We start from the raw sequence: 13,593 nt of genomic DNA on the forward strand, positions 1-13,593 counted from the left end.
GAAACTAAAGTAAATGTATCTTCAGCCAACCTATATGTCATTTCCCAAAGGGAAGACTGTGACAGGTCTGCCAAACAAGCAATCTCTAAATTGCCTGGTGCCTGATAGCGGCAGTGCTCAAGCCAATGAGTAAACTGATGGACAGTCACTCAATTAAAGTGGGCTGCACCATAACGATCCACACGTCTGGATCTCCTGCTATCTTACTGAAACTTTTCTACTGCATGACTGAAGCCACGGGCCACGATATCTTACCAAAAGTAAAATACCATGATATCAGGCAGTAATGCTGTGGTACTTACAGTATCATGGTACTGACTGATCACCATATTCTCATACAACTGCATTTACAAAGTGCTTCAAAATACTATGGTGTACACTTCTATGTAAAAACATGCAATGTTTCTAGTATGTAACTTCACAATGATGGTACACCTAACTGTGTCCCTTCCCGGTTTTAACCTCAGTGACCAATTAGGCTTAATGCTGATATCACTCAGACCGATTTTATCTACAGCACTTACGCTGTGTACAACAGGAGAGATAAAGTCAAAAACAGTCCCTTCAAATGCAAGCAAAATGTATTATACAGCCTCCTAGATATCCAGAGGATCTAAATATAAGCACTTATAGTGCCTGGGGAATCAATCGCCATCTCAGGATGACAGACAGGAACTGAGGGCTACTACATTCTTCTGCAAGTTAGCTGTACGATAAAATACAAGACGTTTTTTTTAAAGATGTTGTTTCTGCTTTGATTTGCATGACAGCTTCATTAAGCTAGTGACAGATGATTGATCCTGCCTAAATGGGTATGGACATCTCTGAGTCACCCTGCGTGTTATATGAGAAAATTATATAAAACAAGGAAACCTAGACTGAAAACCCTAATAAGTTGACTGAACTCATTTGAGTAAACTCATTTCCTCAATTCCCTACAACAAGTGGAAATTTTATTAACAACTGTTTATATGTCCCATCAGTTGTTATATTTTGGCAAAAATTTAAGTCATTAAAAAACATTTGAGCTGCAAAGGCTTATGGTTATTCCTCACAGCATTTTGAACTGATAATTTAATTGCACTTGAATTTTGAAGTTTATGGTTTTTGTAAGTTAAGTTAAATGAACAAAGATAGTTAAAGGGACACTTAACTTTTTGGAAAATATGCTCATTTTTCCAGCTCCCCTAGAGTTAAACATTAGATTTTTACCGTTTTTGGAATCCATTCAGCTGATCTCCGGGTCTGGTGGTACCACTTTTGGCATAGTTTAGCACAGTCCATTGAATCTGATTAGACCATTAGCATCGTGCTCAAAAATAACCAAAGAGTTTTGATATTTTTCCTATTTAAAACTTGACTCTTCTGTAGTTAAATCGTGTACTAAGACCGACGGAAAATTTAAAGTTGCGATTTTCTAGGCAGATATGGCTAGGAACCACACTCTCATTCTGGTGTAATAATCAAGGACTTTGCTGGCGTAACATGGCTGCAGCAGGCACAATGATATTACTCAGTGCCCGAAAATAGTCCACTTGGTAACTTTCAATAACAGGGTAGGGTTGGGCAATGTCCCCTAAATTGGCAGTTGACGATGGTTACGTTAAACCATCGCGATGGGCGATGATATCGTTGGGGGGTATTTGAATTTTTGTTATTATTCGTTATTATATAATTATTATTCGTTATTTTACTTAATTACTTCCACATAAGAAGAGTTGTACACTTTTTATTTTAATATATATTTTTACATAAACACTATTTAGTACTTAAAAGCTATAATTTCATTATTTTACTAACCCAATGACTCCTCCGGGCTTTCCAATAGGTTGCACATAAATATCTGTGCATATGTGCCACCAGTACTCCGTCAGAGCGGGTCTTCAGCACCGCGGGGAGCAGCCAGCACTTCCATCCGCAGCTTATTAAAACTAGACAAAGTGAACAAGTTGGTATTTCTGGCCAGAAACCTCGAAATTTAAACATGGTCTGTGTATGTACATCACGCGTTTCGGTCGGAGTGTTGTTCCCATTTTCTTGTTCTTGATGTTTGCTGAATTCTGGGTTTATATCTTAAACTGCCGCTTCAGTGCAGTATAGCCACATAGCTAGATAACAATGAGCACGATCTCCCGAGACACTACAATAGGCTACTAATAAGTTATTAATATGGGCTGTTTTCTTGTACAAAATTAAATATTTTAAGTTAAATGTACAACATGTTAAAAGACAAGATTCTAACAAGATCAAATGCCTGACAGGATATTTTTTTACAGACTAACACACATCACGTCTCAGGCATAGACTACAGCATTTAAAATAGCATATGCATTAGTTATATTTTCAATTTAATTAACAGAGCAATTCCCGCAAAGATTTTAAGTTAACTATAGTCTATATAAGAGACTTAGTTTATGTCGACTAGCAGCGGAGTGGGGTGGGAGCGTGGCATCACAATGATATCGTCCATCGGCACAACCCTATAATAGGGGACTATTTTTGGGCACTGCGTAATATCGTTGCGCCTCCTGCAGCCATGTAAGGGCGCACTCACATTATCCAAACCAAACCGCGCTCGGGCGCGTTTGACCCCCAAAGCCTGGTTTGTTTGACTAGTGTGATCGCTTCGTTCCGCGCCCGGGCGCGGATTGTTTAATCGCGCCACGGCCGGGTTGCAGAGGTGGGCCGGAGCGCGGTTCACTTGGGCTCAGGCGCGGAAGGCTGTGGTGTGAGCGCAATCGCACCTGAGCGCGATTCAAAAGGTGAAGACGTCAGTTGCGCGACCACTCACCTTCATCTGCATCCGTAAAAACCTTTTAACCTTAAAAACTAAGCAATATGATGACATGTGAGAGGGCTGTCTGTAATCGCGCACCAAACGACTCCGGATAAAAAACACAGACTTATCATTACGGTGGGTTCCAGTGTTAAGAGAGCGCTTTACTTCCTGCTTTTTCAAAACAATCGCATCTTAATGACGAAAGCGCGCCCGGACTCGGATCGATAAGAAGTACAGTGTGAGTGCGTGCACCTGGGGGAGTAGGGAGGGGTGGCAATCGCGCCCAGGCATGGTTTGGTTTGGTTGGGATAATGTGAGTGCGCCCTAAGTGCAATGCTAGTTGTCTAATCAGATTCAGAGACGGTAAAACCAAATGTTTAACTCTAGGGGAATTGGAAAATGCGCATTTTTTTTTAAAAAAAGTGGAGGGTCCCTTTATGTTATTGATCCAAAATGCAAAATTTAAGTCATGATTGCTTGACTTTTTGGCAGCTTTAGGGCTTTCAGTATATAGACACTGGACAATATGTTTATGCTTAAATTTACACAAAGCAAATGCTGTTATCAATTAAATATTACATAAACCTCCAGTTTCACAGACAGGGCTTAAAGCTAGTCCTAGATTAAAACACATGTTTGAGCCGTCTCACCTAAATAAAAAAAACACTTGCACTGGCAGATCTTATAATTGTTTTGTCCCAAGATACATACAGTATCAGTAAAATTTTTTTACGGCATGTTTATAAAAAATGCTTAAACATCTTAATTTAACAAAGGCTTTAGCTAAGCCTTGTACGTGAAACCGGGCCATAAAGTGTTTAATTCTGCACTATTATTACTGATACCAAAAATGAGAACTTCAAAAAAAGTTACTGTTTTTAGAGTATGTTTCCGAAACAGTCCCCTCATCTGCTATTGATGGAAGGAACCAATAGTTCCTCCTCAAACTTACACCACTTGTCAAGGAAATGTAACCACATTGGGCTGCGTAACTGTTGCTATAAATACACTGTGAAGTGATATGGTAAACAGGTGTTTTATGTCATAGCTGTTATTATTATACTGGTTTTGACAAAGCTGGAATGGTGCATTGGCCAATCGGCAGCCAAGACTGAACTATCCGTTTTATAATGTCATATAATAAAAACATCTTCATGCGGTGAGTTTAGCTTTAGCTGGAGGGATCCTACTCATCATAGGAAGATATTTGAGGAGCTGCAGTGACAGACGAGAGACGGATGGCCACAGTCGTCCCATCAGTCTTTCCAGCATCTAATTCATTTGTTTTAATCAGCCTGTAAAGGTTTGATTTAAGTACTGTGCCACATGAGCGCCTTTGTTGCAGAGCCACAATTTAAGGGGGGAGAGAAACTCCTACACGTTGTCTGCTCTACACGCTGTAAAACACCACAGTGAAATCTATCAAACCAAACAACAGCAAACAACGACTTGCAAAGTCAACAGAGACCATAAAATGTAGTCTTATTTCCAACATCAGTCAAACTGACGGGGTCTCAAAACTTACAGGTCTATTACAGCGCTCAGAAATTAATATGGCTTAAGATTAATATGAATTGAGATTCTGCGTGTGCATATATCTTAATGTGATCACCACAATTTCAAATCCTAAAGATTTAAATTTAAATTTAGTCGTCACACAAATTTTGAGGTGGGGTCTGTGATTTGGAAAATGCTAATATTAGCCTGATAACATTGAAGGTACGATCCCACCCTCCCTGCAAATCGCCATTCAAAGCCACACGCACCAGACCAAAAGCAAGACGACCAGAGACAACATTATTGGATTACATCATGTGTCATTCACTATTGAGAAAACTTTATAGTCGGTTCAGAAGGAAAGTTAGGTAGAGTTGCTATTTGCCTGCCATTCTCGCTCTGTTTGCACTGCACATGTGAACACGCAGACGACGTATGATGTATGCATGAGCAGGCCAGGCAATGGTATGCAAACACATACTGACTGACATGGAACAAATTATCATAACATTCGGACCGAATGCATTCATTTAACAAATCTTTTTGTGGTCCTACATCTTTCACAAATTATATATATTTATACACATTTTGATCACACAACAGTAATTGCTATCAGCATACCTGTCAACATTGGGATTTGAAAATAAGGGAAATTTCCCAAACCCTAACAACCCCCCACCTACATAGATTTTCTATCCAAATCTCATTCCCCCTAGAATGAAAATACACTGTTCATTCCGATTAACAGTCGTGGCCTAGTGGTTAGAGAGTCAGGTTTGTAACCCGAATGTTCAAATCTCGTTGCCACCAGATACCGAATGAGGTGCCCTTAAGCAAGCAACCTTCCCCCAATTGCCATCCTGGGGATGCAATGATTCTGTAAAACCATACTGTGGTCATTGTGTGAATTTAAAGGCAGAGTGTGCAATGTTTGAAAAACGCTTTGGAAAAGGGAGTCAGGCAGACTACCAAAACACACTTTTTGCCAATCAGCTGTAAGGGGCGTGTCTACTAACCAGCATCCTTTCCGGGGTTGTGTATGTGTGGGGCGGGTCTATCAAAAGAAGGTCCAGATTCTATTGGGGTAGGGGCGTGTATGTTTAGGTGATTTCAAATATCAACATTGGCTTTCAAACATTGTGCACTCCGCCTTTAAATATTTAACTTTTTAAAACTATTTATATTACTTATTTATTTTTTATATATTCTGTATGGTAACAGGTAGCATATGTAAGGAATAATTGATGACGGGCCGTTTAATTATTTGACAATAATGCACAACCAAAATGGGTGGACCGGAGTCAATTATTCCGCTTATACCACGATAACCATAGATATTACGAAGATATTGCTCTGATGATTATTTTAAGATATTTTACAGTTCAGGTGCACGTTTTTCAAAAAATAATGCATTCCTGTGTAACATTTATCAACCAATCAGAATAAAGCATTCAACATCCCCATGGTATGATAGGGTTTATTGATGTGATGTAACTAAATTTAAGAAATTATGATTCGCAATCACAAAAGCATTCTACTTTTCCAGTTTTATTTTACATTCATTTCTATTGGGAATAGACACAAAAGTTTAGATGTATGTAAAATAAATCGGAAAAAGAAGAATGGTTTTGTGAGTGCGGATTATAATACAAGGTACTTCACAGACTGACACATCAAAATGTGAAACATCAAAAAAAGACCCAGTAACGAAATACAGTGGCGCAAACGGAATTGTGAATTGTAACTAAAACGCAATAAATCTCTGATATGTGGCCAAACTTTCAATAAAATAATATTTAATCTTATTAAAAGAAAATGTGTCAACACTACAAAAAAAAAATAAACAACGGTTCTTGTCAAGTTGTTTTTTGGTTCTGTTAAAGCTGTCACATGCATCACTACCCACCACAAGGCTCAAAATGTGAATGCATGAGACATTCGGGAAATCAAATTGGATTTGTGAATGTGTAAGAGTGTAATTTTGATAAAGAGGGGCTTTCATAACAATTACCACCTACAGCGGTGAGGTCTACACATGAGACATATTAAGGTGGTAAAATCCATTGTAAATATAATAGAAATAGACTACCTGAAAATGAGCAGCTTATTAAATCAGCTCGGGACTTACCTCACAGCCTTCAAATTAACTACAATTTAGATGGAAAACTAAAACCTAAGACAATCAATAGCTAGACCTGCAAATATGTAGAAGCTCTCCAGAGAGGCTCCATAATTTTGAACAGAAAGGACGTGGTGGCACCTGTAAAAATTGATCTCGGGGTAGTTGGAATATTCAGACTTGCGGGAGTTGCGTCTGGGAAATGTACAGAAGAAGGCATTGGCTAGAAGGCAGGCAATTTGTTCCTGTGACATGGTCAAGGACTGATTCATCCTTAGTTTAAGCAGAGGGATTGGCTGTGGAAGAGGAGAGAGAGGCAAAGATAATTAGTTTAGCAATTGACCAAACAGGGAGACAGAATTACATTAAGCAAATGGCCAGGAGTAATTAAGGTGCCCGGCAGTATTCCACCATCAGCCAGCAGCATTTGCATTGAGAGTCATTCATCTCTACTGATTGGACTTAAAGACTCTTTAAGGGCCACGTAATTGATGCAAACGTTAATAAAACGTACATGAATAAATATTGCTGCTAAGCAAGGAGAGACTAAAAATGTATGCATTTTTTTAAAGGAGAAGACTATGCACGATCTTAAACACCATTTCACTGGATAAGTTGGATGACCTACAATACAGTTTAAAAGTTTAGGGTGACACGACTTTAATGATACCATATGTCCTTGAAATGTATTAATTTAAAAGTGCATGTTCAATGTGCAACATACAACTTCATATTATGCCCACAACGTCGAACATACAACTTTTTTTCATTATAAAACTAAAATATTATTGGAAAATGTTCCTAAACTTTTAGGGACGGTTTCCCGGACAGGGATTATCCTAGTGCCAATCTTTTGTCTTAAGATGCACACCAGTATTGTATTTTGTAAGGTATGTTTGTAATTTATTGTTTTTTGCTTTAGTCACAACATAATTCCAAAAGATTTGTGATTATCCATAGTTTACGGTTATTCGAAAATGTGATATAAAATATTAAACAATTAATCCGTTTTTTTTTTTTGCAACTCTGCTAGTGATGCATAATTTAGCAATAAAATGCTAAGCTGGGTTTAAATTTTGTGGCTCAATGTTGTCTTTTAGCAGTCCCCTAAAGTACTTTTAAATTTGTCATTTAGCAGACACTTTAATTTAGAGCAATTGACAAACAGTTAATGTGCCCTTATGGGCATGAGCTTTTGGACAACCTGATATTTTGGTCAGGTAAAAAACAAAAATATTAAGTACTATTTATATTTAAAAGGATAGTTTTAAAATTCTGAAAGATTCTGTCATCATTTACTAATTGGCAAAATGTTCCAAACTTAATAACCAATTATTAAAGGAATAGTCTACCCTTTTGCCATATTAACTCTTTCCCCGCCATTGACGAGATATCTCGTCAATCTGCAATACCGCTATTATCCACCAGGTGGCGCTCTTCCCCAACTCATAAAAACCGGAAGTATTGCCCAAGGGCAAACAGCTGTATGTCCGTGTATTTTTTAAAGATCGCTCTGCATCTCATCTCTACTAAAAGTCCTTCACAAAAATGGAATTATCTCAGCTTTTTGCTAAAAATATGTTTTTTTTGATGAAACCTACACATATTTGAGAGGTGATAAAAAAAATGTATGTTTATATATTTAAAACAGAGCATTTTCTGGAAGGCATTAAACTTTTGTGAAAATCCTGAAAAATGCTGGCGGTGAAAGAGTTAAACTATGTTATTACCTCAACCAGACGAATTAATACATACCTATCTTTTTTCAATGCGTGCACTTTACAGCGCGTTATGAATGTGTTAGCATTTAGCCTAGCCCATTCATTCCTATGGTACCAAAAAAAAGTTTTATTTTCTGGCACCATACTTGTTAGTATAACTCCTCATGTAACAGTCTTTAAATAGGGAAAACACGGAAGTGTTTGGTGGCTTCCCTCTTTGGTACCATAGGAATGAATGGGTCTAGGCTAAATGCTAACACATTCACGACGCGCTGTACAGTGCACACATTGAAAAAAGACAGATATTTATTAATTCATCTAAGTTGAGGTAATAACATAGTTTAATATGGCAAAAGGGTAGACTATTCATTTAAAGGACAAGTTCGGTATTTTAGACTTAAAGCCCTGTTTTCAGATTGTTTATGGTCAAATAGAATGGTTTTGACTGAAATTTCGACATTTTCGGCTGCCCTGAGAATTTTCGGGTGTTTGTGTTTCAGCTCAGACCTCTACAATGGGTTTAATGGTGCACTGGAACAATCCTTCCTAAAATGCATTAAACTTTCGTTTACAAAGACGTGAAACTCACCGAGTGGTCAGGGGTGTTCACTGATATGCTCACACAAAAATCGCTGCAAAAGATGCTTTCCAACAGCTGTTTTAGCATTCGTTGTTAACTTGTGGACCTATTTTCCCAAACGCCTCACACCCGTACATTCTTCCGCTTAGAGCTTGAATAATAAACACTCCAGCCCAGGTGGTGGCGCTAATCCGCCTTTGCCAATTGCAAGAATAGAAACAAAGTTCCCGGCGCGGAGTAATACCGTACCTCACAGGACATCTAACACTAGTCAATGGAGTTGGTAAAAACTACGATAAAACCTGTTGGAATGCGTCTTTTGGAGCGATTTTTGTGTGAGCATACCAGTGAACACCCCTGACCACTCGGTGAGTTTCACGTCTTTGTAAACGAAAGTTTAATGCATTTTAGGAAGGATTGTTCCAGTGCACCATTAAACCCATTGTAGAGGTCTGAGCTGAAACACAAACACGCGAAAATTCTCAGGGCAGCCGAAAATGTCGAAATTTCAGTCAAAACCATTCTATTTGACCATAAACAATCTGAAAACAGGGCTTTAAGTCTAAAATACCGAACTTGTCCTTTAACCAATGGTGACCCAGTTGGTTAATAACATTTTTCAAAACATCTTAATTTGTGTTCAGAAAAAAAAACATTTATACAGGTTTGAAACAAGTTGAGGGTAGGAAAATGATAACAGAATAAACGTTTTTCTGTGAACTATCCCTTTAATTAGGAAGATATCATTTAACTGTGTTTTCTGACTGGAGAACACAGGCTGATGAATGACTTTCTTTGGATTCCATTATTTCAGGTCCTTATGAGGCCATTGCTGTTCATGTGGAAGTGTCCTTCACTAGCCACTGGTTTTACACAGCAGCACTCTGGGCCTATTGACCCATCTTAGCCTGACATGACTCCTTCTGCCCAAACTTCAGTAGAGAACCTTAAATTTTGCATTGACATTTTATTATGCGCTGTTGCCTTACCTGGGTGCAAATCTTGGGTGTGTCCAATGTCAGTTTCACCATTCTCGGCAATATGACATCAAAAAGATACTGTACTTCACAATTCTCCAGACCCTGCCAAAGAGAAGTAACAGGTGTTTGTTAATTATATGATCTGCCACAGGTCATTCACTTTACCACATCACAGAAATACAGTACATGCCTTTTAAAGGGACATTCCACTTTTTTTGGAATATATGCTAATTTTCCAGCTCCCCTAGAGTTAAACATTTGATTCTTACCGTTTTGAAATCCATTCAGCTGATCTCTGGTTCTGGTGCTACCACTTTTAGCATAGCTTAGCACAATCCATTAAATCTGATTAGACCATTAGCATTGCGTTAAAAATAACCAAAGAGTTTTGATATTTTTCCTATTTAAAACTTGACTCTTCTGTAGTTACATCGTGTTCTAAGACCGACGGAAATTAAAAGTTGCAATTTTATAGGCAGATATGGCTAGGAACTATACTCTCAAACTGGCGTAATAATCAGTGACTTTGCTGATGTAACATGGCTGCAGCAGGCGTAGTGATATTACGCACTGCCCGAAAATAGTTCTCTTGGTTACTTTCAATGGCAGGGGACTATTTTTGGGCAGTGCGTAATATCACTACACCTGCTGCAGCCACACTGTAAAAAAATTCCGTAGAAATTGCGGCTGGGTTGACGGTAATTTACCGTAGATTTACATTGATGTTATTTACTGGCAAGAGTTTGTTCAAAGTTAAATGAACATTAAACATTTACAAGTCTTTGTCTTCACAGAGTAAAACTAAAAAAAACAGTATCAAGCAAAACATTCTGGAAAACAAAATCTGAAGCAAAAACAGAAAAAGGTTGATGATGATTTCTGGTTCCCAGAATGCGTTGCATGAGGCTGTTATTGTATAGTTTTATTCTGTAAAGATAAAGACTTGTTAATATTTAAAATTTATTTTACTTTGAACAAACTCTTGCTAGTAAATAACATAAACGTAAATCTACAGTAAATTTCCGGCAACCCAGCTGCAATAACATTGTAATTTCTACGGCTGTTTTTTACAGTGCATGTTACATCAGCAAAGTCCTTGATTATTACATCAGAAAGAGTTTATAGTCCTAACCATATCTGCCTAGAAAATCTCAACTTTTAAATTTTCTGTTGGTCTTAGTACACGATATAACTACAGAAGAGTCAAGTTTTAAATAGGAAAATATCTATATAATATAATATGATCTATTCAGAGATCAGCTGAATGGATTCCAAAACGGTAAGAATCAAATGTTTAACTCTAGGGGAGCTGGAAAATGAGCATATTTTCAAAGAAGTGGAATGTCCCTTTGAGTGCAAAAAGACGCGTTTCTTCATTTCTTCATCTACTAAACTCATAGTCATAAATGTCCTTTCTCAGAGAACAAAGCAGGCACATGACTATTACCAATTAAAAAACGTCAACATTATCATGTTTAGTTCTCAAACGAATAAAAAATGAAATAAAATCAAAATGTCAACTGTCTAGTACAAAACGGAATCAATAATGAACTCTTTTTTTTTTGTTTCTGCTTACCCGGGGCCATTTTTCCTTTTTTCTAAAACACCATTAAATGGAAAACAACTGTCAGAAAACAGAGACATATTGTTGAATAAGACACTTGAACCCAGCTGTCGACATGTCATGGAGAGTATTATTCAAGTGTCAGTGTCAGATTAGAAAAAAAATGATTGGCTGTCATGCTGTCAGGATGACATCAATAGGTGAAGAAAATTATTTGCATCCTTGGCTGCTGGCTCTCTGCGACAAACGTTTAGTTATTTTATTGTACAGTTTTTGTGCTTCTATGGATGATCCCAACAATCTTTTTATCTCATAATTGCCCAAGGCTCCAGACAATTCGGGGAGTTTCATAAATAGAACCTCTTGGTTTTTTAGTGTGGTGAGAAAAAATATTACTCATATCCGGAGAGGCAGTTACAAAGCTTGATCTATTGCGCAGAGGTTATAAAAACGTAATTTTGGGGATATAAGGGGAGCTCCTCGGGGAAATGACATCACAGAGATAGAAATACAGACAGCGAGCAAGCTCTCTGTGCACTTTTTAGCACTATACAGCAAATCACAGACACCATAGATCTCTTATCAGGCAAACAGCATTACTTTGCAATGTTCCGAACGTAGTCGTGGGTGTCAAAACAGCGAGAGCTGGCTCAGCAGCCCGGTATGATTTCAGCAAAATAAATACACTACCGTCGTATCATCGCACAGATTTACAGCAGGCTTATTTACTAATATATTGGCTTCAATTGGCAGCGTGCTCAGTCACGGACCCATTTCATCAAGGTTACAGGGCGAGTTCAGCTGATTAAATGGGATTCCTGGAACAGATGCAAATGGGTTGAGGAAGGAGAGGCGGTGCGCTGATCTTCTGGACGGGAAGCCTCGCCTGACAATTTAACCAAGGAGCATTTATACGCCCGTAAAGGAGGCCTGACTAAATGCTGTCATAAGTAATGACCTGCTTGACATCGTAAAGTGCTCCTCTGGGTCTAATGAGTGAGGAGAGCTGACAGGCCGGATGGGTCTGAGCTGAGGTTGCAGGAGTTAGACCTCGCTAAATCAAACTGCCTCTTCTCCTGGCCAACCAGAACCTGTTAGAGCGACACATTACAATCTCAATCCAAACCGACCAATGAGAATTCACAAGTCAATGTTTTGCTGTGTGTCGATTTGTGAGAGGAACAAGGAAAACAAGCAAATTTACATTATTTTTATTAATAAAACTATGTTATATTATACATAAGAACACAGAGCATGCTTGTTTGATATTTAGCATAGCGATGTTTAGACTTTTTGATCATTTCAAATCAACACAAACACCCATGATTAAGACAAGCGTTTCTTATATCAAATCATATCCTGTGTGCTTGATATTTTTTCTTTTATAATTTTGTTGGCCTGTAAGCTTACAAAAAAGGAGGGAATTCCCTCCATTGAGAAGCGATGGAATAAGAGGGTTGTGTTTGCGAAGGCGGTTCTGTGCACTGAGACAGCAGTGTGAATTTATCAGAGCCCACAGCTCTGACACTTTCATTTCAGGGTAGGGCCGAAACTCAACTACAATTTATGACAAGACAGGGTCTAATTTGTATTTTGCTCCTTTCCATAGCCATTACACCTCTGTTGTCAATCAAAGTCCCACAACCTGTTCACTTCGAGACAATAATTGGAGACCTATGGTAACTGAAACAATATTAAGACGGGACGGTACTGTATATTCGAGTGCATTAAATGCGACACCAAACGGGAAAATGCCACAACCTATCCAATTACTAACAAAGATTCAACCACCCTATTCTCATAAATTGCATATAAATAGCACGCCCTTTGAAAAGTCGTGCAATACACACGCCAAAGTCCAATTTTGCGTGCACGTAATACGCCAGTCCCTCCTGTTCACTTAAAACCACGCATCTTTCCTTGTCATTTTATGAATTGGTTTCTCAATTTATTTCAATTTTTAAACCGTTGCTAGGAGTTGGGGTTAGAATTGGGGTTTGGTATATGATGCCTGAAATGTAACAAAGTTGTTCTAGCCCATGGTAAAAGATTCAGAAAAAAAGATGTGTGATATTAAGTGAATCAGACGACTGAGCGCATGTACTGCACAACGTTTCAAAAGGCGTGCCATTTATACAAAATTTATCAGAATGGGCTGACTCAACAGTCGGACTGTGAGAAAGCATAAGCTTTGACAAAGTTTGAACATTTTTCGGCACATTTCCAAGCCTGGAATTCCAAAATGCCTTACAGTTCTACGTTTTTTTTGCCTGTGGGAACCCTGGATGATTCTGTAACTTTTATGTGCCCTGACATCTTGAAACACACCAAGCACACATCTTTCTGAATTGCT

At 38.3% G+C, this 13,593-nt stretch overlaps 1 protein-coding gene across 2 annotated transcripts in view; it reads right to left on the reverse strand.

The window, feature by feature from the left end:
- parga (poly (ADP-ribose) glycohydrolase a) overlaps window positions 1–13,593 on the reverse strand; it is a 46,801-nt gene that overhangs the window by 26,662 nt on the left and 6,546 nt on the right. For both annotated transcript variants that reach the window (XM_065296609.2, XM_065296608.2), the window contains exons 8-9: window positions 9,686–9,778; window positions 6,537–6,691 (exon numbers count right to left, since the gene is read on the reverse strand). In XM_065296609.2, the coding sequence (XP_065152681.1) occupies window positions 6,537–6,691; window positions 9,686–9,778 (248 nt within the window). The remainder of the gene's footprint in view (window positions 1–6,536; window positions 6,692–9,685; window positions 9,779–13,593) is intronic.

This window comes from Paramisgurnus dabryanus, chromosome 20 (assembly GCF_030506205.2).
Source record: "Paramisgurnus dabryanus chromosome 20, PD_genome_1.1, whole genome shotgun sequence".
Taxonomy (NCBI): domain Eukaryota; kingdom Metazoa; phylum Chordata; class Actinopteri; order Cypriniformes; family Cobitidae; genus Paramisgurnus; species Paramisgurnus dabryanus.